Source organism: Bos javanicus, chromosome 19, assembly GCF_032452875.1.
Source record: "Bos javanicus breed banteng chromosome 19, ARS-OSU_banteng_1.0, whole genome shotgun sequence".
NCBI classification, from domain to species: Eukaryota; Metazoa; Chordata; class Mammalia; order Artiodactyla; family Bovidae; genus Bos; species Bos javanicus.
Genome location: NC_083886.1, coordinates 34768875 through 34794828, shown reverse-complemented (window position 1 = coordinate 34794828; position 25954 = coordinate 34768875). Strand labels below are relative to the sequence as shown.

Here is a 25954-nt window from a genome sequence, read left to right as displayed (position 1 = left end):
CCAGAGTTTTAGATCAGGATTTCTACGCTGCCCATATCAGATGTCCCTCCTGCGGCACCCCAGCACTGAAACGGAACCCCAAACAAAATTGTGGCCCATTCGCTCCAGCCCTGTCCACTCACCGGGCTCTGGCGGTGGTGGCAGAGGTGGCGGGGGCTCCTCAGTGGCCGCGGCCGCAGCAGCACTGGCCGCCGCAGCCTCACTGGTCATGGACCTGGTGATCCGGCCCTTCCGACGGCCCTGGCTATTGGCGGTCTTCCGGCCCCGGGGTGTGGCCTGCTCTCTCTCCTCAGTTTCTTCTGCTGTTCCCTCTGTCTTATCCTTTTCCTTGGTATTTTCTCTAGAAACAGTGGCCAAAGAACATTTTGTGTGATTTAAAAGTATACATACACCAAAAAGATTAAAGCTTTCAAAATTCTTCAGACAGAAACTGAACAAACTGCCCCCCTCACCCCCAAACTCTCAGTTACCTGGAATAACCATTTGGGCTTCTCATCAACACAAACTCAATTTACCCAAAGACATGCCCACTCACCCTCCCTGCTTCCTGCTCCCTCGGCCCCAACTACCTGCTGTTGACAAAACCAGCACGCTCACCATCACCCAGTTTACAGACCTGATCGCGCCTGCAGCTCTCTCCCATACTCGTCACTCCCCATCAGTGAACCTTCCATCTCACTAACATTTCTCCCACCACCTGTGCTTCTTTCACCGCTGCACATGTCCAGAGCCCCAGCAGCCTAGCCCCAGCCTTTCACGCCTGCCTGCCTGCCTCCCACCTCTCCGTTCATCCTAAACTGCTCACAGAGCCACATTCTAGTGGAAGACCTGTGGCAGGAAATCATTTCAGCCATGCTAAGCCTACCTTTTCCCAAACAGAGCCATACCACTCCCTGAGTGAAGTCCACATTTGAGATTTAAGGCTTTACATATCGAACCCCAACCTCCTTCTACTTTTCTCCTGAGGCGTCTGATGTCCCAGTCTAATGAAACCACTATCTGCCGTTTCCCAAGGAGGCCTGTCCATCCACGCTACACCCTCTATTGTACCCACACTGACCACTAGCTCCTGCATGAAGTCCTCTAGACTATACAGATGGAAGAAAATCTCAAGCTCTTCTCAGTCTCCCAGCTTCTGCACATGCCTTCCAGGCCATTTTCTTCTCCTCCCTTGGATCTTGCCTAATTCCCCTCCTGGCTTATAAACTGCCCGAAAAGAGCACATGTCATGCAGGTCTCTGTACCCTCCAGAAGACTGAGCTCTCAGAAGCAGCGTATGCGCGCTCATTAAACAAACCAGGGATTTTAAGAACAAAGTCAAAACGAGATGTGGCAGTAACTTATGAGCACTTATGAGTAACTTATAACCACTGACCACGTGGTGAGGACAAATGTTTTATCTGAATAAGTAAAAAAAAAAAGAACAAAACTATAGGTTTCATCTTCCTAAAGTACAAAATTAGAATGGCCTGAGTATCTAACACTTTAAAAACCATGACAAATGATTTAGGCTGCTTTAACTGCCTCAAAATCAGACAAACCTTCAGTATTTCCAAGATTAGAGAAATAACAAAATAAATATTAAAAAGAAATGAACAACTACACAAGCAACAACTACTTGTGTATTATTTAGTCCATCCCTTCCGAAACAGACTAGGTCATATCTGGCAAGTAAGTCCATCAATCCAAAAGTTATACTTACTAGAATATTCCACCCCTTAATTATGTCAAATAACTACTAGGTGACAAAACACATATCCCATTTATTTTTCTAAAATCTAAAACTTTATACCTTCAATAGATTCAATCTCATTATTTTCAAATAACAATAATATTTAACTAACTCACTTAGAGTCCTCCTTTTCATCTTTTTCTTCTTCATCTTTCTTTTCCTCCTCTTTTTTTTCTGTTTTCTCTGCTTTATCCTCTTCCTTTTCTTCTACTTTTTCTTCTTGTGAGGGTCGGGCAATTTGCTGCTAGAATGAACCATCATTTGTAAAGTTGGAAAGTTAAAAGAAATAGCTCCTCAAATTGTAATAATAAATATCTATGCAACAAATTAAACTTATTAATTAATCCTCCACAATGTAACTAGGGGTCATGTATTAAAAATCATCTGAAAGCTCTTTAATGTAATCTGTATGTATTGCTTACAAGGGTACACACACACACATGCTCCTTGTGTTTGGATCCAGAGAGGTGACAATGTTAGGATTCCACTCAGAAATCTGAGGGAGGTTGATACTCTTAATTCCAACATCTAATCTGTCAAACATTTCAATTCTGCTGTGAAATTTGATAAACTATAATTTATCAAACCATTGTCCCTAGTATTAAATATTTAATATGCTGCCAATTTTTTCATCATTATGGATAATACTACAAGAAACCTCTTTATGTTGTTTGTCTTTGGGGGAAACATTCATTTATCAGAATAGTAGACAGTCAGGGTCATTATCAAGAATGAAGCAATTTGGAAAAATACTATGGATACAACAAAGTGAAAAGTAAACACTCAAATATATCTAAGCTGTAATCACAACTAAGTGACTGTAAATAAGCATATAACAAAGACTGGGAGAGATAAGATATAGACCCTTGTATCTCTGATGTATCGAGTACTAGAATTGTGATTCTGAGAGAAAAGTAAAATTAAGTTTGTGTTGAGTCCTATTACATTTGTTTATTGAAGAAATCCAACGGCCTAACCAAACAGGACCATCCCAGGCATAGTACCTCTTTCCAGTCTCTGCTCCTTCCCAAAGGGTCTGTGCTCAGGCTACCCTCAGCACACCCAACATTTTCATGCCTTTGCCCAGAACAAAGCAAAATTTTCCTTAATTTTTGATGGAATCTCAAAGTCTTTTACCAACTCCCCAAAACTACCATTAGCTTTTTCCTTAAGATAATTTCTCTTCGGTCTTCTCCAGAAAATGTCCTACACTATGCCTCCTTCCAACCCAGGTGGAAAGAAGAATCAGAACCCGTCTTGTTCCCAACCGCCCCTTCTAGAACACTGTTCAACCATGGTGTTTAAAATCTTTTTACAAATTTCAGAAAGTCTACCTATGACACCTTTCTTCATCATTTAGTATTAAGGATCGACTCTCAAAGTCTCCCAGGGACACAGAGATGACTTCATCACATGGCTCATTCAGTTCAGTTCCGTTCAGTCACTCAGTCGTGTCCAGCTCTTTGCAACCCCATGAATCGAAGCACGCCGGGCCTCCCTCTCCATCACCAACTCCCAGAGTTCACTCAGACTCACGTCCATCGAGTCAGTGATGCCATCCAGCCATCTCATCCTCTGTCGTCCCCTTCTCCTCCTGCCCCCAATCCCTCCCAGCATCAGAGTCTTTTCCAATGAGTCAACTCTTCGCATGAGGTGGCCAAAGTACTGGAGTTTCAGCTTCAGCATCATTCCCTCCAAAGAAATCCCAGGGCTGATCTCTTTCAGAATGGACTGGTTGGATCTCCTTGCTGTCCAAGGGCCTCTCAAGAGTCTTCTCCAACACCACAGTTCAAAAGCATCAATTCTTCGGCGCTCAGCTTTCTTCACAGTCCAACTCTCACATCCATACATGACCACTGGAAAAACCATAGCCTTGACTAGACGGACCTTTGTTGGCAAAGTAATGTCTCTGCTTTTCAATATGCTATCTAGGTTGGTCATAACTTTTCTTCCAAGGAGTAAGCGTCTTTTAATTTCATGGCTGCAGTCACCATCTGAAGAGATTTTGGAGCCCCAAAAAATAAAAGTCTGACACTGTTTCCAAATCTACTTCCCATGAACTGATGGGACCAGATGCCATGATCTTCGTTTTCTGAATATTGAGCTTTAAGCCAACTTTTTCACTCTCCACTTTCACTTTCATCAAGAGGCTTTTTAGTTCTTTTTCACTTTCTGCCATAAGGGTGGTAGCATCTGTATATCTGAGGTTATTGATATTTCTCCCGGCAATCTTGATTCCAGCTTGTGCTTCTTTCAGACCAGCATTTCTCATGGGCCATTAGGCCTTGTCATTATTCTTCAGATTCAAGATGCTAGTCACTGCCTTTTCTATCAACATGATATCCTGTGTGTGAAATACTTTCAGGTCATACCCATCAAAACCTCCCACAGGGCATCACCACCACCATCTTCAGTGGGCATGCGTCACCTCCAGGACTCTGCAATCTATTCATGTGCCCAGCCCTCCACATCCCATCTTTCCACTGTTGCCAATCCTGCTTTCTGTCCTCATGATCTTGATTCTATGAAATTTCCACAATTCATCAAGAATGGAATCCACTCTTCCACTCTGGGCCTTTGGCTAGATTGTTTCACTATCACAACTCCCTGCTGGCCTTATCTGACCTTCACAGCTTCACACCCTTTTAATTGCAAGTTTCATTTTCTTTTGAGTATGCATTATCACCTTAGAGAAAACTAAGAAATCGGGAAGATTTTCAAATGCATACTCTCCAATTGTGACTAGTTCTGCTTTACAACTGGGAATGTTTCATTCACCCTGACTCACGAGTATGCCACAGTGGTCACAAGACCTGTTTCAAATGCTAGTAACCTCACCCTGTACCCCACAAAGGTAGCATTCATCTGTCATCTGAACCAACAAGATGGCACACCAATGACAAACTCAGCCATCTGCCTAGCAAGCAGGCTGCATAACCCAGAAACGGTTTACAGCCCCGAAAAGTCATGGGGAAGTGTCAACTCAGCTCAAGACAAGGAAAGAGGTCCACTGTCCTCAGGTTTGAACAACACATGTTCCCCCAATACTCTTCTGCCCCTAATATCAACCAGGGTCTTCAGGTAAGCAAACACCCCCACACGCCCTGCTACCTGAAACCAGCCCACAGCAGAACCTTACAAGCAAAGGGACATCTGTGCTCTGCACACACCACCCACCGATGCCCCTCACTTACTAGGATCTCAGTCCTGGCCCCTCACCCCACTGTGGCTTCCCCAACCTCCAGCAGCCTTTACGCAGCTGACTCCTCAAATACTCTATACTTTTCTTGACCAAAAAACACTGCTTCTGAAGTCTGTGAGACCACATCCCAAAAGGTGGCATTGCTCTGGAGGAAACAATGACACAGAACACACAAGACACTTCTGACCACACATCATGAGGGAACCTGTATCTGGAGATCAGCATGACCAGGGAAGGCAGGCGGGGGCTGTGGAGAACAAAGCACTTCAGAACGCTCATGACGGCAGTAGCCGTCGTGTTCACAGGTGCCACCATCCTGAGTGGTCTCAGGGCATGTGGCACACAGAAGAGCAGGAGGGAGCTGTGGCGGCAGCTGACCAGCTATTCGAAGGAAAAGAGCTTCTAAAGTTCTGAACTGCCACTGTGAAAACACACACTGCACTGCATTAGACACAATCCTCTGACATCGAGTGCTCCAACCCCAGAATTGAAGCTAACCTGAAACAATCAGGTTCTAAGTATTTTAGCAAACAACCCTTGACTCTATAGTCACCTTACTCTACCTGTCCCCTTCACAGACCAAAGGACTGGAAAGGGTGGTGTATTCATTAAGATATCACAGTGCTTGTGTTTAATTATATTACAATTGTTAACTCTGACGTGCACAATTTCAGTATCATGAAAATATAAAACTTCTCATTAATTTTGGTATGCCAGAAACTTAAAACGCATTCAAAATAGAAAATGCAACACATTAAATATAGATTAACTTCAAAATAATCAAAGCATGTTCATAACATTCTAATTAATTTGATAGAAAGGTCAATGCCTAAAGTATAATACAGAGAAAGCCCCTATTATAAAATTTTTCATCTTTATAGTCCACCAACCTTGAAATAGTTTCCATATGATAATGAAACATACCTGGTTTCTCCCTCTGCGTTTTCCATAGTTCCTTCTTACTAGGGCTTTATAATTCTCATTTTTCTTGGTTAAGTAGTAATATAAAACACAATCAGGAACACTCTATAAAAAAAATTGAGGATCCAATGAGATTGAATTAAAAAAAAAAATCAAGCAACATCTTCAAGGAAAATCTCTAGTGTTCTCAAAATATAAACTGGAGAAAAACACAAATGGCTAGCTCTTTAAGGCATATCTAGGCTGTAAAATATACATATATATAGTATCTACTATTTTGATAGACAATTACAGCTGTCTTAACACAAATTATGTAAAAGATACCAGGAACTATCAGAAGCATTCAAGCACTTTCTTATTAACCAGTAACTAAATTCTCTTTCTTCCTCTATATAAGTAAATATTCAAAATGTCTCTTTAAATATTTTGTTCATAAACCCAACATGCAATAATACACTGTCGAACAAATTCAGGGAAAATCAGGACTCTGAAATTTTAATTAGAAGTTTAATGATGTTCAGAAAAACACTGTAACCTGTGTGTTTTTAGGGAAACATAGTATCAGGTCATTTTCATTAACCATGAAAATTAGTCTGTGTTGTACTTAGAATCATCGTCATATGACTGTAAACACCACTATATTATTCACATACGAATCTTTTCTACGTCAAGCCCTTTGCAAAAACTATTTAACTACTTCTGTGCTTTAGCACACAAAACTTTCAAAGCAGCAACCAACCCAAATCTATCAACAATCTCAGTGTAAACCACTTCCTACCTTCCTTTCCAAGTAAGATGCAATCAGTCCAAAGTTTTTTGGATGCTGGATAAACCTGAGTAAAACAAGAACAACACACACACACACTTTAACAACTTAAAAAGAGGTGGGGGAAGCCCTTGGGAATACAAATATAATGTAGACTAATTCCTAGTGACTCGTAAAGGCCAATGTCCTCTTAAAGGGCATAGGTTCCTGAGCACAGTCCACCAGGAACTGACTGGATTGGGATACAGTATTGCACAGATATCTGTAACTTTCAAATGCACCCCCAGTGATTCTGACACCACTCAGGTTTGGGTACCACTCTTAAAATGCCTCCACAACTCTGTTCTAAGCTGGTACCTATATTTCCAGCTATAAATTTACAGGAAGGTTGCATCCTATCTGTCTTCTCTGCCTCCCACGTTATTCAAATGCCAAAATGGGGCCATGTTTTGGGGGAAACAGTTCAATTTACAAGTAAATGCCAATATTTTTCACTAACTCATATAAGCTTCTATTAGAGAATAATTTAAAATTTAAATTACTTGTCTTTAAAGATCTCCTTCTCATGGTCAGTCCAAACATTCATGAACTGCCTATCTTTATAAACCTTCATAGGGTCCTCCATGAGCCCATTCATGTTAATGAACTTGACCCGTCTCTGTTCAGCATCAAACATCATAGGTGGGATCACAGAGAGCTGTCGCATTTGTTTCTCATTATTCTGAAGGAAAACAAAGAAGAAATGCAATGTACATAGAATTAAACTTAAAGAGGGCCACAGACTATCTTAACAGACACTGAAACACCACATATGCACTTTAATGACAATGGCAGTGGTACCATAACATCTAACATATGGTCATTATATACGAATCTAATAAATACTCATTGTATGAATAACAGAGGCAGAGAGGCAGAAAGTACATGTACTTTTTTAAATCCACCACTACAATGTGAGAAGAGTTCTTTCCTTAAACGCAGCAGATGGATCTTAGACCTAAAGGACACACAATGATGTCAGATCACTGAAGAAATGACCTTATGAAGCACTTATTAACATTAATATTGCCTCATTTTAAAAAGTCTCAACATCATTTTATAGAATAATAAAATAGAAAAATACGCAGATAGGAACCAAAATCTTAAGGTCATTGTTTTTAGATTAACTAAACTTACTCAAGTATCAAACACTTGTTGCTAAACTTACATAATCTTTCCACTGCAAATTTAAGACTATCATCCTTCGAATTTCAGCTAAAACTTGGTTTCAGTTATATAATTTATCTTCCCAAAGCTTAAGCCAGTAAGTTTATAAGCACAAACTTCCATGAGAAAACTTGTACCAAAAATTATAACTACTGACCCCAACACAAGGCTAGGTCTTCTTCTAAAACTCTTCTAGCAGTGGACATTGCCTTAGTCAATTCCTGACAGAGTTTCTCATTTTACAGGGACTCTCAAGTGGTAAAGAACCCACCTGTCAATGCAGGAGACATAAGGGACACGGGTTTGATACCTGGGTCAGGAAGATCCCCTGGAGGAGAAAATGGCAACCCACTCTAGTATTCTTGCTGGAGAATTCCATGGACAGAGGACCCTGGAGGGCTACAGTCCATGGGGTCGCAAAGAGTCGGAAACGACTGGAGCGACTTAGCACATTCTACCTCAGTCTGTCTAAACACCAAAATGTGGTTTGGGACAGACACACTAGCTTGACATTCACCTTGACATTCACTAGCTTCACATTTAGCTAGTATTCACCTAATACTAGCTTGGGTTGCTTACAGATGCCCCCCTCCCCCCGCCCTTATAGAATCAGTTCAAACAGTAAGCAAAGAAATTAAATGCAGAGTTAGTCATCACTGCAGAGATCACAGCCACAAACCCTGAAATGTACAGGAATATAATAATTGTCTTTGATTATTACTTAAGAGGACCACCACTTCAGAACTGAGAGATGAGGTTTTCAAAAAGCCATATTTTCAAACCAAAACTAGCAAAAGTTAATACATGGCTTTCGGACCAAACTTCAGAGAGTATGAACCCAGCCATGAAGACTCAGTGCTAGGAACTGAAATTTATTCTTATTCAGAACTGATTTATTAACATCATATCGATCTCTCCCAGGCTCGGCTGGCTAGAAATCACACTCTAGACATCACCCCCCACTCCACCCCCAATGAACCTCAGGTCCACAACCCAACACACAAACACCTGCTCCTTTGCTCTTTCAGGAAAACGGCAGCAGCAGCCCATCCTCTAACCTGCTCGTCTTTTCCCCCAACTCCTGTCCTATCCATTCTGCCTTCTACTCATCTGTCCTATAAGGCCCCTCTTAACACATTTCTACCACTGTCACCCTGATTCAGGCCCTTATTTTTAATCGTAACAGCGTCCTCACCTCTTTCCAGGCCTCCCTGCTGCCGAAGCCATCTTCATAAAACGCCAATAAGATCTCAGGGCAGCCTTGTTTAAAACCTTCTATGGTAGGCCATGTACTTTGGAAAAATCCATATGCCGTAAGCTTTCTCTCATATATATACAAATAAACCCTTAGTTCATGGGGTATGACACTAAAATGCCTAATCAATTAACATGAATTAATTAAGTGTCTTACCTCCTGTTCAGAGAGCCCATCAATAATTTCAGAAATCTCATGTTCACTCCTAGCAATGGTGGCTGAAAGACCAGCTCCCCTCTGCCCAACTCTAAATATGAGGGAGAAATTACATATATATTTAAAGGCCTTTTATAAAGAAGTATCAATTAATTACTTTTACATCAATTTGCTTTCTGAGTGGGACTAGAAGTCAGGGGAAAAAAACCTAAAATGCTATTGAGTAACTACTTTTAAGCAATATGTTTAAGTCATTTATCTATAAAATTAGGAACAATTTAAATGCTAAGATTTCTTTTTAAAGGTTACAAGTCTAAATTCAAATGGCAGAACTATTTGCAGGAAACATCTGGAAAACTAGTTATTGGTGTCATTTTCATTTCAAATAGCAGTCTTTTGTCTGCCTTCCACAGCACAGGATAGCAGACTTAGAAAAATTCATAAAACATTTTTAAAGGGAGGGGAACAAAAATCCAATCATCACTCCTCACAACAACTTAACTGTGGTTACCAGGGCTTTCATGACTCACGTACATGAGACAGCAGAAAAGGCAACTAAAGATTCTACCTTTGCAAAAGCACTTGTCCTCTAAAGTAAAAACAAATCAGAAACTACATACCAATAACAGAGAATTTCTTAATTAGCAAACAATTTAATAAGACTTTTGATTATGCTGAAGGGTAGCGAAGGACCATGAAACACTGTCTTATTCTTACTGTCATTTCAAAAGGAATGAGCATTTTCAAGAACTGAAGAGTTAATTTCAACATATTCACTTAAATTTAGATTCAACAGCATGATTAAATATAAAAAGTTATTAGATTCACCAAGACATAAACATTGCTAATTGATAACCAAGTTTTATATTCAAAATAAAAGTTCTTAGACTCATAAACGTAGAGAAGAGATTTGTGATTGCCAAGGGGTGGGGGAGGGATAGATTGGGAGTTTGGGATTAGCAGATGCAAACTATTATATATAGGATGGATAAGCAACAAGGTCCCACTGTATAACATAAGGAACTATATTCAATATCCTGGGATAAATCATAATGGAAAAGAATATTTAAAAAGGAAGGTATGTACGTGTAAAACTGAGTCACTCTGCTATACAGCAGAGACTGGTACAACACTGTAAATCAACTATATTTGATTTATTTAAAAAAAGGAAAAACATAACAAAATTCTTTATGAACCTTCTTAATGGTTAGATTCAGGTGACAATAAATATTGTGAAAAATTAAAAATATGATTCACAGAAAAACATCAAACCACTTACCGCTGAAACCGTTCTTGCTGTTCTCTCTGTTTTCGAATCTCTGGAAATTGCTTTTCATAGTACTCTCTTGTTTTGCTTTCTTTAGCTTTCCTCCGAGGGTTATTTTCTATTCTGTCCACTTTTTTCTCCCATGCCTCCATGAGCTGATCATAACGTTGGCAGATTTTTTGTTCCTATTAAATACCCGTAGCAAATTAATAATTAAACTAAACTCTGTGATTCTGACAAACCTAATACTTTTAAAAGAACAGGTTACTTCTTAAGGCTAAGTCAGAAGGACATTTGGCCTATGACTCAACTGTGAATGAAAAGGTGTCCTTGATCTGAAAGAAGAGAAAGACAGGGAGCTGTTTTCTATGAAAGATCCACACACAGAGCCTATCATGGCTGGATTTCTTAGTCAACATTAAGACTACACAAATCAACAAACTACATGCTGAGCCACTCTGATAACAATTAAGTCTTCATTGTCAGGAAAATAAGAAATAGAATATGTAAATAGTTTGTAATCCCAAAGGCAAGCAGATTAACATTTTGTTGTCACCTTTCCATCAGTCAAAGAAAACACTCAAACTTAGACCACCCTCCTACTGTTCGAAGTTCTGGTTAGTTGCAATTTTTTCTTACTATAAATAATGCCATATAATGAACATTTTTACAGTCTGGAAAAGGCAGAAATTGGTTGTACTCTATGACAAAAAGAAATCCAGTAAACTACATGAAATCGAGAATGAATGCTTTTAGAGAAATGAATGTGTGACTTCATTCTTTAAACAGAGAAGAAAGAACCCTGTACTGTGGGCACAGGACCGTTGGTACAAAACAACAGAAAAGTGTGAAAGGGCTCAAGATGGCCCAGGAAGGGAAGAGAGGGAAAGCGCTGTCCCCCATACTCCCTCTGTCTCCTTGACACCCGTCCACCTCCTGGGCCTGAATCTACCTTCATTCGGCTCTACCGCCAAGTCACCCCCTTGCCTGCTTCCTACACGACTCCCACGCACCCTGAGGTGTAACTAGATGCACATTCCCTTCCTCAGCTTAAACATTTCACAGATGACCTCAGCATCTGACCTCAAGCCCCCTCCTGACCCTCAGGCCATGCACAACCTGGCCTGGCTCCCCTGCCCTGTCATGCTCCCTCCATTTCCCAGCCCTTCCCAAGCTTGTACAAGTTGGCAGACAGCTGGTTTTCCTGGGGTCCACTATGTGCCAGCTGTCCCCTACGTGCTCTCAGTCATCTGGACGTCCTGAACCACAAGATGACCACAATACAGTAATCACCCGTGCCCTCATCTGCCCTGTTCCTCCTTAGACTCCCAAGGGCTAAAGCCACGTGGCTATCTACTCCCTTTGTAGAATAATACATGGGTTCATTTTCAATTATTACATTCAATTATAAGGCAAATATTACTTTTAAGTTATAATTACACTGTTACTGATTCTCCTTACGAATCCTGGTGAGATAAAACACCTTGGTTCACTCTTGGAAAAGGGGAAACTGCCAACAAGTATTTACGAAGCAAGTCAGTGAACATACAAAGTTCATCACTAAATACTCGGTGAAATATAAGAACAAAGTCTGGACCTCTATGTTTGCCTCTTTGGATAGCAAATTTAGCAATTACCATAATTAAAACAAAATTACTGGATAGAAAAAAAACACTTTAGCTAATTTATTTATATGTGTATGTTCTTGGCCAAAAAAAAAAAAAAAATTCAAGACTGATAATTTAAGAAAGTATCTGAAGGCCCAGACTGCCAGATTAGAACATTAGGAGTTATATACCATATAAAAGCTGGTGACTCTTACAATTCATTAAACTAACAGGTCCTTAAATACAAGGTACAAGTTCATTTCTGATGTGAATCAAAATATATCATTTATTCAGCAAGAAACCATTCAAATGAATTAACAGTCTAAAATTATTACGAACACACTATAAAAGAACAGTGGCATCATATTTTCTGTAACTTAATTTCCATGAAGATTATAACCACAAAATTTTTAGACTGCAAGTCATAATAAATACAAAGAATACCGTGAATTTGAAAAAGCTGAACTTTAGCTGACCCAGATTCTAACAAGAAAGAACAGTGATGCCTCATCGGCATGACCATAACTTACCCAATTTGTCTGAGGTTAAGAGACTAAATGAGATCATCCTACTTCTCTTTCATATTTTTTTAAGCTACTCACCATTTTCTTTATTTTGGCTAGATGAAAATGCTATACACAGATGACCAAGAGAATTTGATGATATTAAATGTGATTTATGATATCAAAATGTTACTAGACTCAGATTGATGTCTAAGTCACATTTATAGTTACAAATCAGCACCTGCTCTCAAGTGTGGTCAAGAACCGTTCTCACTAACAATGGGAAAGCGAATGCCTGAAGAAGCACGGACGGGAAAGCTGAACAAATTTCAGTGAACAAGGATAGGACCTCACCCTTTGTTTTCTTGCATGATTTCTTCTTTTAAAAAATAAAATGAGTTTTTTCCTCATCACCTGGTTTCTAGAAGAGAAAAATACGGTTGTATGACATTAAGAAAAAGTACAATTCAATAGTGCATTCACTTTGTTTTCAGAGACACTGAAAAACAAGCAAAGATCACTTAAGAATATACAATATAATCAAAGTTAATCCTAATTTTTTCACCCTGCAAAACAAGACTCCTCCAATAATTAGGACTAAATTTCCTCCCATTCTATAGTAAGGCTTTAACACAAAGAGTTCATTTTCAACTATTACATTCATAAGGCAAATATTATTTTCAAGTTATAACAATTACTGATTCTTCTTAAGAATCCTAGTGAGGTTAAGCACCCTGGTTCACTCTTGGGAGGAGGGAGGTGGAGAGGAGGCCAAGCTTTCACAGTTACCTCCTAACACAAGTCCACGCTGCCCTGCCTCCTCAGAGTGTACCAACACAGAGGGCTGACTCTGCCGTAAACAGAGGCTTTCTTCAGGCACAGAAACAACGCAGTCCACTCTAAGAAGTCATGGGGAGGGCAATGTGATAGGACAGCAAGTCCTCCCTTATAACTTAACAGTTTCACTTTTCAAATATGAAGCACTGTAACCTTCAAAAACAATGGCATGCAGGTTCAAATATAAATATTTATACCCCACCTACTTCCAGAAAGGATTTCAAGCTGATTATTCAAATATAAATACAAAGCCAAGGCAAGTAGAAGTAATTTTTTTGGTTATCTGCCACTCCGGACTAACACTGACACTGGCTCCACTTAAATAAGCATGAACAGTCAGGAGCTGGCTATATGGAAAAGGAGCCAAGAGATTAAAGAGAATTACTGAAAGGAACATTTGCTATTTCATACAAAGCAAATGATGATAATGACAGAACAGCTACTGAACGATCCATACGGACACATGTAGCTGAGTAGACGGTACTTCACAAGATGGTGTGCAGTGGAAAGCATGGAAGCATTTCCATGTATGCAGTTTGCTCTCGCTGTAATTATGTGCTACTCAACAGCAAAAGACAATCAATAAATATAATTTACAATGGTTCCTAAGAATTTACATGAAGAACTCCTTCTCAGGATAGTGTGCTAAACACTATAGCAGGACGATAGCTAATATGAAATAAATCAGACAGGGCTGCTCTGCAGCAACTATCAGGGAAAAGACAGAACACAAACATAATGGAAGCTTTGTGGGAAAAAAAAATTATTAAAAGTAGCCAACTAGATTTTTATCTGCTATTCTCCTTTTTAAAAATGTTAGAACAGCTAAACAGTTCCAAAATAAGGTATATTTTATATGTTTTGCCTAACCTAGTTCTAAGGGTTGTCAAAGACCACAGCAGCATCTCACAGAAAAATTCTAGGTATATGACTTTTATTATAAACCACTTACTTAACAAAAGTTAAAATCATTCAAATTTCAGTTTCTGTCATGCATACTACCATGCAAATTATATTTGCCACCAGTTCTGCAAAGTAGCTAACTATTGCATATACTCTCAGTAAGAAAAAATTTTTTTAATTATATATATATATATAAATATCAATGTGCTCATTAGTAACTGTACTAGTAAATAAGTATAATGTTCTGGTTATAGTTAATAAAACATAATAAAGAAGAAATATCACATTTTTGTTACAAACTAAGAATAACTCATCTAAAATTCTCTTAAAATATGATAATTAAAAAAAAAAGATACCTATCTAGCTTCCTCTCTTACTTCAATCAGATCAAGAAATTAGGTTTTCTTTTCACTTATTTTCTTATTCCAAAATGTGCATCCAGAAAGGCCTGGTGTCTGGGAGGAGCAAGGCTAAGCCAGCTACATTGTGGAGCAGTCTCCGCACCCACGTGAGGGCTGAGCGCTTCCGAGGCACCAGGGCATGAAACGGCAGAAGGGTCTACAAATACCGTCATTAGCAAGAGTCATGGAAGGGATTTCCCTAGAATAGGATTTGAATAATGATAAAATGATCCGTGGCACTTCTACTTTGCAATGGCAGATGTGGCTTGGTGGGGGACGGTGTCATCACTAGTCTTAAATGAAAAAGCTTCATTATCTTACTTCATCATGCGCCTTGCAGGTACTCCACTGAAAAAAAGACAAAACAGGAGGCAAAAAATTCAAGCCTCAAGGTAAGCCATTTCAATGTTAAGTATCCACCTTTTTTACTAGCAGATCATAAAACCAGCTAGTTTTATGCAATCATTTATTTTATTTTTTGGCCTCGGAAACTCAAAGCTGTTACCCCAACCCCCAAAAAGCCAGAGGAAGATAACATATAGTAAAACGACAGCAAATTACACAAATCTAAAACACACCTACACTACATTATAGTACTATGTCAGCAGATAATGTAAAAATGGTCTCTCTATAGAATATACGGTCTTTAACTGAAGAACTCCAAAGATGATCAATACTTACGTCTTGATGTTCTCATGGTACACCTTGGTGTCTGACGGCTGGTTATAGAGTGGCTATAAAATAAACCAAACATTTATAAACAAAATGTTGTACACTTGCCTACTAAGAGACAAAGACACACTCCCTACACATCAATGGAAGCTCAGGTAAAGTACTGCTAATGGGTCTACACACAAACACTCAGCCACAACCTCCAGACTTAGCTGGCCTCTCTGAATAACTCTGTCCACCCCATCTGCTAACAATGAAATCCACTGTACCCCATAGTCGCTTCACTCATAGAATTTTTTTTTTAACTTTGAAAGACGAAGGAGGATTAAATGCCATTATTACCCTAACAAGATGATTCAAAGAGTTTTCCATTTCTGCTATTACTTCTTCCTCCTTCTACCTCAGTGATTTAACAGCTGCTCGGGCAAAAACATGATCAGGAAAATGCCTCTGCAAAGGTCCCAAGTTTGTGCATATTATTTCAAGCTTATCACCCTTACTGTCCGGCCACAGTACTCTCATCCTGAATCAAGCGACCATACTCCACCTTATCCCAAGAAAAACTGCTTCAAAAAGAGCATTAGACACGAAAAAAATTTTTTACTCACCAGTTCAACTTTTGGGCCAAGACCTTCAAATATTTTATGAGCTTCTTCCGCTTTTTTCTACAGATAAAAATATTATTATATAAGTAAAAATTACTTTACCTAAATGCAAAATTACTTCTAATTCAATAATATTTACCTAAAGGCCAATATATAGTCAAACTTATCCTTACTTCCAAATATTCTTCTTTCATATGATAGGCTAAAATACTAATTTTGTTTTCATAACTCCTTCACCAAATCAGTCAAATCTAAACATGTGTTTTGAAAGCAAAACCCAAAGAATTGCTAAGTTCTTAAAAGCAAATAGATATTACTAATAAGATTCCAAGGAGAGGAAGCAGAGATTCACTATTAGAAATGAATCCCTCAAACATGTTTAAAACTTCAACTCTTAATATCTTTAAAGATGATTTAAAAACACAAAATAACATAAAGTTGGCAATCTTTACCATGGTAGGCCAAACTGGTATCTTTGAAGAAAAGCTTATAATGAGTATATTCTCTAGTTTTAAGAAAACCTTGTTAATAACAGAGAAAAACTAGTTTGAATTACTCAAAGTATTCATTAGTGAATAAATGTTGAATTATATACTTTTACATGCCTTTTGGGGCTTCCCTCATAGCTCAGTTGGTAAAGAATCTCTCTGTCTTGCAGGAGACCCCAGTTAGATTCCTGGGTCAGGAAGATCCCCTAGAGAAGGAAATGGCAACCCATTCCAGTGTTCTTACCTGGAGAAGCCCATGGACAGAGGAGCCTTGCAGGCTACAGTCCATGAGGTCTCAAGAGTCAGACACAACTTAGAGACTAAACCAACACCACATGTCTTTTTCAAAAGTTAAATCATCTAGACCAAAGTGCTATCTAGCAGAAATCTACCTTTAATAGACAAATGAAATACAACAAAATTCGACACTCAAGCTGTTTAAGCTGGAATTCTATATCCGGTAACAGTGTCAAGGTTCTCAGCTCTCTCTGCCCAGCACGTGCTCACTGGTCACAAGGGTTCCCTGTCCACTACAGACTCCCACTGTCCACACACTGCAGTTAGGAACTCTCCAGGACTTCTGATGTGAGACATCGTGGGAATGAAATTAAGAAGGATCCCCAAGTATAAAGAAAGATTTTCCCTTAAACATTCTCCTTTTCCTTTATCAGTCAATCAGTCAAAGATTTACTTAGCATATATTATGTGAAAAGAAGTATGTTTAACCAGTGTAGAAGGCTCAAACTAGTGTAATGTACTTTCTGAACTCCAAGAAACTCAAAATGTTATTGAGATGAAAAATAAACCTATCAAAAATGTCAAATACAAAACTGTAACAACCCATACAATGTGCCGCATGAATTCTATTTCTATTGACAATTTTAAGGCAGACTTATTACCCTTGGTACCATTAACATTTTGGGCCAGATGTCTCTTTCTTATGGGGACTGCCCAGTGCATTATAAGCTACTCAGCAGTACCCCAGTCTCAATCCATTAGACGCCACCAGCACTCCACCCCGCTACAAGTTATAACAATCAAAAAAGCCTGCAGTTGAGAACAACTGTTCTCAAAAAGCCAAACGTACATACCAGAAAATTCAAATTTACTAACTATAAGGCATGTATTAAATAACACACAAATAACATAATCACAGGTCATAAATTTGGAAATATCTAGCACCTTCAATGATAATCTCTCTAGATAATCTACACTTGCCAGTTTTTTAATTTGCCTTCTAGAGGCACTCCACCACTATACAGTCTACAGCCTGTTCTTCAACCAAGAACAAGCTGGCCAAGTGGAACTGTAAACAAATAATACTGGTAAACAAGGGGGAAATTATGTTATGGCAAATATTTACTGGTATCCTATTAATTAAAAGCACTTACCTCTTCAGGATTAATTTTAGAGCTGATATTTAGAAGGTGTTTGCATATTCCAAGATTTAAGTTTTGCAAAATTTTATTAAATATTTGACTTAATGTTGGCTAAACTGCTAAGAACAGATTAACCTATCAATTGTTTGGCAGAAACATTTTAATTTAAAACCTTCACATTTACATAATATAACTTTGTTCTAAATCTACAGATAGAAGTAATTAATGCCTCAAACACACACTGAATATGTTCCATGTGACAAGCACCTGCTAGACCCTAAGCAAACAATGAATAAGACTGACTTTCTGGTGTAGAGGATAAGGAGTCCTGGAAGGCTTCACAGAGAAAATGATCCTTGCTTTGGGTCCTGAAGTGATTGCACTCGACAGACAAGACGAGCAAGACACAGGGACGCCTGGCACTGGGGCAACATTACAGGGTAAAAAGCACTGTCATCAAGGGGACACTCACACCTGTTCTGGTAGTGCTAAGAAAGGAGTCCAGGCCCGCAGGCTGGCCAGGCAGGCATGTGAGCCCTGATGAAAAGGCTGGGCTACTTGGGAGAAAGAGAGAAATAGAAACTTAGCAAAAAGTTCTATTTGGAAATCACACTGGAGGTCTCAAATATGAAGGACGGATTAGAAAGAAAAGACTGAAGGAAGGAAATTCAGCACCTATGTGAGGTGATGGGTTAAAATAAGCTAGTGCCAAAGGAGGAAGAGAGAAGCAACTGACCAGACCAACACTCAGGAGGCAGGACTGAGGCTCCTCATTGATTAACCAAATCTGCAGAGTAGCAGAAAGAGAGAAATAGTTTCCAGTACAATGGCCTCAGTGACCAGGGGTTATTGGCACTGAGTACGTTCTCTATTGTCAATCTCTTTCTTCTAGTGAAACTAGTGCCACAGTAACTTGCAAATCATTCAACCAAAGCATAAATGTTTCTGAAAACTACACTCCACACCCCTCTTTCAATATGTATTATAACACTGAAATTAGAGCACTGACAAATATTTTTGGGATCTACAACCGGGAAGGGTGACAGCAAATTAAACTATTAAAAATAGTTGAGAAGCGTCTGTTTAGAGACTAAATGAATCTTGGCCTCAAGTTTAACTATGATGCAGAGCACTTGTTCTCTCACTAAGACAGTTTTAAAGCTAACCATCAGCGTGAGCAGTTTTCTGCTTCCCATTAACGTCCTAAATAAAAGAAAGAAGTCGCCTCTCAGATCATGGCCCCAGTCTCTCAAGACATGTTAGGCTGCAACCAGCATGTGCTGCTGACAAACAAGAAGGGGACGACCCCTGTCACCAACCACTGCTCTCTGCCTTCTGAGTCAAAATGAGTAAGGTCATTCATGAAAAGCACAGATAGGGCAAAGGTCTGACAAAAGGCAGCTGGTGAGGAGAAAGGTTCGGGTCAGGGTCAGGAGTAAGGAAGGCTGCATGCTCCACTTCCGCCCCCGAGGACCTCCACCCTGCCCCCTGGAGACGCCTGCTACCATCTAGGACCTACTGCACAAGCACTACCACAGCAGACAACTAGCAACAGCGGATACAAAAAGAATTTGTTTTTCTGATTTTATTTTTTATTTTTATTACACACTACAAAATACAATGCATGCTACACAATATACAGCATAATCTACTAGCAGGGATAGAAGAGCATAACTGAGTTGTTCTTCATCAACCAGGAAAACATTTCCTTAATCAATGTTCTCCAAACCCATTGACACATAAACGGTTTACTCCAGAGACGCGCCTATCTCCATCAAATACCACTGATATGAATAACGGGCAACCCTTTTTTCCTTGCCCCTGTTACTGAACCTGTGGATGTGTGCGGTGGCCATTTCCGGGATGAACAAGCACACGCCCATGACTGCGATCCCAGGGAGAACCTCGAACCACATCGCAACGCCCTTCCGGAAGCCAAACACTCCCTTCCAGGTCCCTTAAAGGTGACCCGGCTTCGATCTCTTCCAGGTAAGCTCTGCCAAGAATTTGTTTTAAAAGATGATTTCTGTGGTTACTGAGTTAAAAACAATCTTCACTGTAAGTCTAATATTAACACAGATTTCAAGCTAGGTTCTTCTACGCAGAATGTGTAACAAGCTGAGTGTATAAATGCTGAAGTGGCAAGAAGAGGTCCAAAAGGAGCTTTCCGGCTCTGCTGATGGGCATCGAGGAACACGTACTACACTAACTAATGAAAAAGAGCACACATATAAATCAAACACAAACCGGATTCTCTGTCACATCCTAGTCAGGCAACCGCAGAACCCACTAACACTGGAACTGTTTATTAAGCCTGTAAGAGAAGGCTAATTAAGCAATTCAATCAATTAATAAATATCACTGGATTCAACATACTTGAAAAGTAACTCATACTAAGAATTCAGTGTTTTATAAAATCCTTTTCCATCATCACCAGCTCTGATCCTTACTTTACCCTTGAGTCACAAATTGACCTGAAGCCAATCAGCCCACAGAAGTGCTTTATTGTTCTAGTGTGTTTTATAAAGCAGGAGACTTTCTATAAAAGTCTACCCTCCAGGCATGCCCTGAGGGATCCTCATCACTTACTCCACCCACTGCCTTTCACCCTCACTGGACTCACCTTCACGGAAGCTGTTCTGTCCAATAAATTGGACTGATTTTGAACCCAGTCAAGAAACTGGTAATTAACCCACATTTCTGCCTCCTGGTGACAATTACCATCATCTTGAGTATTGGGTGTCTGATGACTCAGTTATCCATCTATACACACACATCCATGCACCTGACTCCAAGATCACTCGTGTAAACGCTTACTTAATGACTAGCTCACAGCTGCTTTTCTCAAAGCCATTTCCTTTAGGATCTGGGATAATACGGCTGTAGGCTGCCTGTGTAAGATGCACTGATTCTGGTGACTCCACTCACGACAGGGCAAACAACTGAAACAACAACCCCCAACTTCTGCTGATGGTAGCCTTTAGCTGACAAGCCAGTTCTCTAACACGGTACATAAAGCATGAATTCTTCCTTCAATGGGGGCTTCTGGAAGACCCATGATAAGCAGCTCTGTCACAAGGTTCTCTTCACATTAGGGGGAAGTTGGTTTTCCTTTAACTGCTAGTTCCTGGGCTGGATTCTGGTCAAAAACCAACTTCAACATCACAAAATTATTCATAGAATTGAGGTCCAGCTTTCCTAAATTCATGGACACTTTTTAATTATAAGCATGAAGAAATTGTTTTAATAGACCTAAAAAGGCAAAATTCTACCTAAAGGTCAGTGGCCTCACACTTTATAACTAAAATTCAAACTACACCCCAACTCTCAGTTCTGGACAATGCAAGTCATTCCCACATCCAATGACACATTCTCTACTACAACAGTGTACTTGGCATCAAATGTCGCTTATAAAGTGAAAAACCACAGAATGGCTGCATTGTGTGCTACACACTTACTTAACACTATACAACAGGAGATTTGGCTGATAACATTATACTGTTAAAAATAAGTATTTATACCATATAACATGAATATGAAATATTAAATAATTTAAGACACAACTATCAACTTTTCTTCAGTATGTAAAGAAAAGCACCAAGCTTCAAAATTTAAGAACATTAAAAAATTATAGCAGAAAGCAGGTTTTAATACAGTTAACATTACCACAGAACAGAGACAACTGGAGAAGGTACAGCCCAGTGGTCTTCAAGCCCTGAGCTGCCACAGAATGGCGTGAACTTACCCGGTTTTCATCATAAATAATCTGGACAACACTGCGGTGCTTCTGCTCCACAGGAGGGGGGGACACAGGCTTCTCGGGCTCTGGAGGCTTCGCGGCCTCCTCTTCAAGCTGTTGCTAAGAGACCCAGAAAGGGAGAGTCAGGCATCTGCTGCACGTCAGCCCCACCAGTAATTATTCACCAGAGACAACACGTGCTTCTGAGCAACGCTTCGCTGATTCTACAGGGTAATCACTTAACCAACAAGGGTCTAAGGACCCAAAGGCCCTAATGAACCCAACCAGATTTATTTTGACTAATAACTAAACAGCATAAGTCATCTTTTGATAGATAAACCCTTTCGTATTCTGATAAATTTAAAGCAAAATAATAAGGGAATCAAATAGCAAAGAGAGATAAGAGATAAGGCCTTCTTCAATGAACAGTGCAAAGAAATAGAGACGAACAATAGAATGGGAAAGACTAGAGATCTCTTCAAGAAAATTGGGAATATCAAGGGAACATTTCATGCCAGGATGGGCATGATAAAGGACAGAAACAGTAAGGACTAACAGAGGCAGAAGAGATTAAAAAGCAGCAGCAAGAGTACACAAAACTATGCAAAAAGGGTCTTAATGACCAGGATAACCACGATGGTGTGGTTACTCACCTAGAGCCAGACAACCTGGAGTGTGAAGTCAAGTGAGCCTTAGGAAGCACTACAATAAACAAAGCTAGTGGAGGTGATGGAATTCCAGCTGAGCTATTTAAAATCCTGAAGCATGATGCTGTTAAAGTGCTGCATTCAATATGCCAGCAAATTTGGAAAACTCAGCAGTGGCCACAGGACTGGAAAAGGTCAGTTTTCATTTCAATCCCAAAGAAGCGCAATGCCAAAGAATGTTCAAACTACTGGACAACTGTGCTCATTTCACATGCTAGCTAGGCTTCAGCAGGATATGAAACGAGAACTTCCAGATGTACAAGCTTGGTTTAGAAAAGGCAGAGGAACCAGAGATCAAATTGCCAACATTCCCTGGATCACAGAGAAAGCTAAGGAATTCCAGAAAAACATCTACTTTTGTTTCATTCACTAAGCTAAAGCCTTTGACTGTGTGGATCACAACAAACTGGTAAATTCTTTAAGAGATGGGAATACCAGACCACCTTACCTGCCTCCTGAGAAACCTATATGTGGGTTAAGAAGCAATAGTTAGAACCTTACATGGAACAAGTGACTGATTCAATATTAGGAAAGGAGTACGACAAGGTTATATACTGTCACCTTGTTTATTTAGCTTATATACAAAGTATATCATGTGAAATGTTGGGCTGGCTGAATCACAAGCTGAAATCAAGATTGTTAGAAGAAATATCAATAACCTCACATATGCAGATAATACCATTCTAATGGCAGAAAGTGAAGAGGAACTAAAGAGCCTCTCGATGAAAGTAAAAGAGGAGAGTAAAAAAGTTGGCTTAAAACTCAACATTCAAAAAACTAAGATCATGGCATCTGGTCCCATCACTTCTTGGCAAATAGATGGGGAAATAGTAGAAGCAGTGATAGATTTTGTTTTCCTGGGCTCCAAAATTACTGTGGACAGTGACTGCCACCATGAAATTAAAAGACACTTGCTCCCTGGAAGGAGAGCTATGACAGAACCTAGACAGCATATTTAAAAAGCAGAGACATCACTTTGCTCACAAAGGTCTGTATAGTCAGAGCTATGGTTTTTCCAGTAGTCATTACGGATGTGAGAGCTGGACCATAAAGAAGTCTGAGTGTCGAACTGATGCTTTTGAACTGTGATGCTGGAGAAGACTCATTAAGTCCCTTGGACGGCAAGGAGATCAAACCAGTCAAATCCAAAGGAAATCAACCCTGAATATTCATTGGAAGGCCTATTGCTGAAGGTGAAGGTCCAATACCTTGGCCACCTGATGCGAAAAGCCGACTCACTGGAAAAGACTCTATGCTGGAAAAAACAAGGCAGGAGGAGAAGGGAGCGGGCAGAGGATGAGAGCGTTAGATAGCATCACTGACTCAATGGACATGAATTTGGGCAAACTCCTGGAGATAGTGAAGGACAAGGAAGCCTGGCGTGCTGCAGTCCATGGAGTTGCAAAGAGTCAGACAAAACTTGGCACCTGAACCACAACTTAAGTAAGAGAATCTAAATGTATGAAGGTATTGCATCTGCCTCTATCACAAGGACCCTCTGTGTCCCTGGAATAATGCTGTTCTGCCTTATAGACACACAGTGCCTGCTAATGTCTGGCAGAGAGAGCATGGTAGAACACTGAAGGGTTAACCCTTAACTCAGCACAGCACCACCCTCTACCCCACTCCCCCATCAGACTTTATATTCTACAGTGAGGAGGCAGCAAAGTCAAAAGCACATGAACTGCTAGTGTGTGCAGCCACAACACAGGAGGCTGTGTGAACTACTCTGCCCAGGTTTGGCCCTAGGGTCACCCTTTACAAGGAGTTTGATCCAACGACCCTTTCTAGTTCTTACCTCAATCTGGAGCAAGTATACAAACCCCTCATATGTGAAGTGGGGATATTCATCCTACCTAACACACAGCTTTCTGAGTGGATTAAAGGACTCAGTATATGTCAAGCACAACTATAAATGGTCAGTGAGTATCACCTACTGAAGTAAGTAGGGACTGAACTTGGTTCACTGCTTTTTGTCTTCCATCACTCCAACTGATACCTAGTAAATGCTCAACAAACAGCTACATGGATATAATATAAAAGGCATTAAGGTAAAGGTGGTAAGTCTACTAAAAGCCCAGTGGAAAAAGATTACCTACATTTCCAAGTAAGACTGAGAGTCAGGTTCCTCATCATGTAAGTCAGACCACACCCAATGAAAGGATAAAAATCCTTCAAGAGGGAAGCTTTGAGTTCCACTTCCACTTTGGAACAGAAAGGACTCATGCAACCTCAAACGATCATTCTCATGTTAATGAGGTCTCCAACCATGCCCTTTTATTCCTTTGCTCAGAAGGCCTTCTTTTAGAATGTCCATTAAGTAGGTATAGAGAAAGAAATAAACAGGTTTCAGGAAATCACATTTTGTTCTTCACAGTTAAGTAGCCCTGGGACAAAACCACAGACAGACACCAGACAAGCTCATAGATTCAAACAGACTGGTGGTTGCAGGGGCAGGCAGAGATGGACCAAATGGGTGAAAGGAGTCAAAAAGTATAAGCTTCCAATTATAAAATAAGTAAGGGATGCAGATGTAAACTATAGTTGACCATAGTTTGGTGACTATACTGAACAACAGTTTATTGTATAGTTGAAAGTTGCTGAGAGAGTAGATGTTAAAAATTCTCATCAAAAGAAAAAAAAATCTGTAACCATATATAGCGAGAGATAGTTAACTAGCTTTACTGTGGAGATCATTTTGCAATGTATGTAAATATAAAATCATGATGCTATATAATGTCAATTTTACCCCAATTTTCTTTTAAACTGAGAACTACTAGGGAAAAGAGATAAATCAAAAATCCAGATATCTACTATATTTCTACATCAATACCACAAAGAACACCAAAGCCCAGAAATCAGTCCAAACCTGATTTATAATAGAGCTAAAAGTGCAGCTGGAAAAGGATGAACTTTTTAATAAATTAATAATATGGGGGAAAAAAAAAAAAAAAAAAAATAATATGGGGGAAAAAGTATTGACTTTTATCTTGAGGCAGACATAAAAATTCAACTTCTGGTAGATTAAGAATAATGTGATGAGAAACTATAAAACTTCTTAAAAGATGATAAACTCTTTTAATGATCCCAGGGTAGTCACATACAAAAACTACAGAAATTCTGTTCACCAAAAATGCTGACCTAAATGTAAGAGCTAAAACTATAAAACCCAGAGAAGAAAACACAGGTATAAATCCTTGTGACCTTGGATTAGGCAATGAGGATTATGGTTCTTAGATATGACACCAAAAGCACAAGTGATGAAAGAAAAAATAAACTGGACTACATCACAGTTAAAACTGAAAGCTTTCTGCCCTGGTGTGACTCCACCCTGCTCACAGCCCTCTGCAAGTAGTCACTCACCTCTGCCCACCCTCTCTCCCACCTACAGGTGTGCCCCTGGGGCCCTGGAACCAACTTTCAGTTGTCAACTAAAGACCAACAAAGATGACTTTAAAGTGGATAATGATGAAGATGAGCAGTTATCTTGAGATAGGTCAGTTATACTCAGCTTGGACTCTGTCTCCTTTTCCTCTCTCCAGAGAGGTCAGTTCCAGGGCTGGTGCAAAGGATGAAGCGAACACTGCTAGAGCAGAGGTGGTCCCAAC

The 25954-nt window shown here is 39.7% G+C and overlaps 1 protein-coding gene across 29 annotated transcripts in view; it reads right to left on the bottom strand.

The window, feature by feature from the left end:
- The window catches only part of NCOR1 (nuclear receptor corepressor 1), a 115654-nt gene that overhangs the window by 55384 nt on the left and 34316 nt on the right, over window positions 1-25954 (bottom strand). For 19 of the 29 annotated variants that reach the window (XM_061389732.1, XM_061389731.1, XM_061389730.1 and 16 more), the window contains exons 6-17: window positions 21646-21759; window positions 16037-16093; window positions 15438-15490; window positions 15078-15104; window positions 12970-13036; window positions 10518-10690; window positions 9239-9329; window positions 7164-7342; window positions 6634-6688; window positions 5859-5960; window positions 1849-1976; window positions 123-340 (exon numbers count right to left, since the gene is read on the bottom strand). In XM_061389732.1, the coding sequence (XP_061245716.1) occupies window positions 123-340; window positions 1849-1976; window positions 5859-5960; window positions 6634-6688; window positions 7164-7342; window positions 9239-9329; window positions 10518-10690; window positions 12970-13036; window positions 15078-15104; window positions 15438-15490; window positions 16037-16093; window positions 21646-21759 (1264 nt within the window). The other 10 variants (XM_061389741.1, XM_061389740.1, XM_061389759.1 and 7 more) reach the window with 4 other exon arrangements.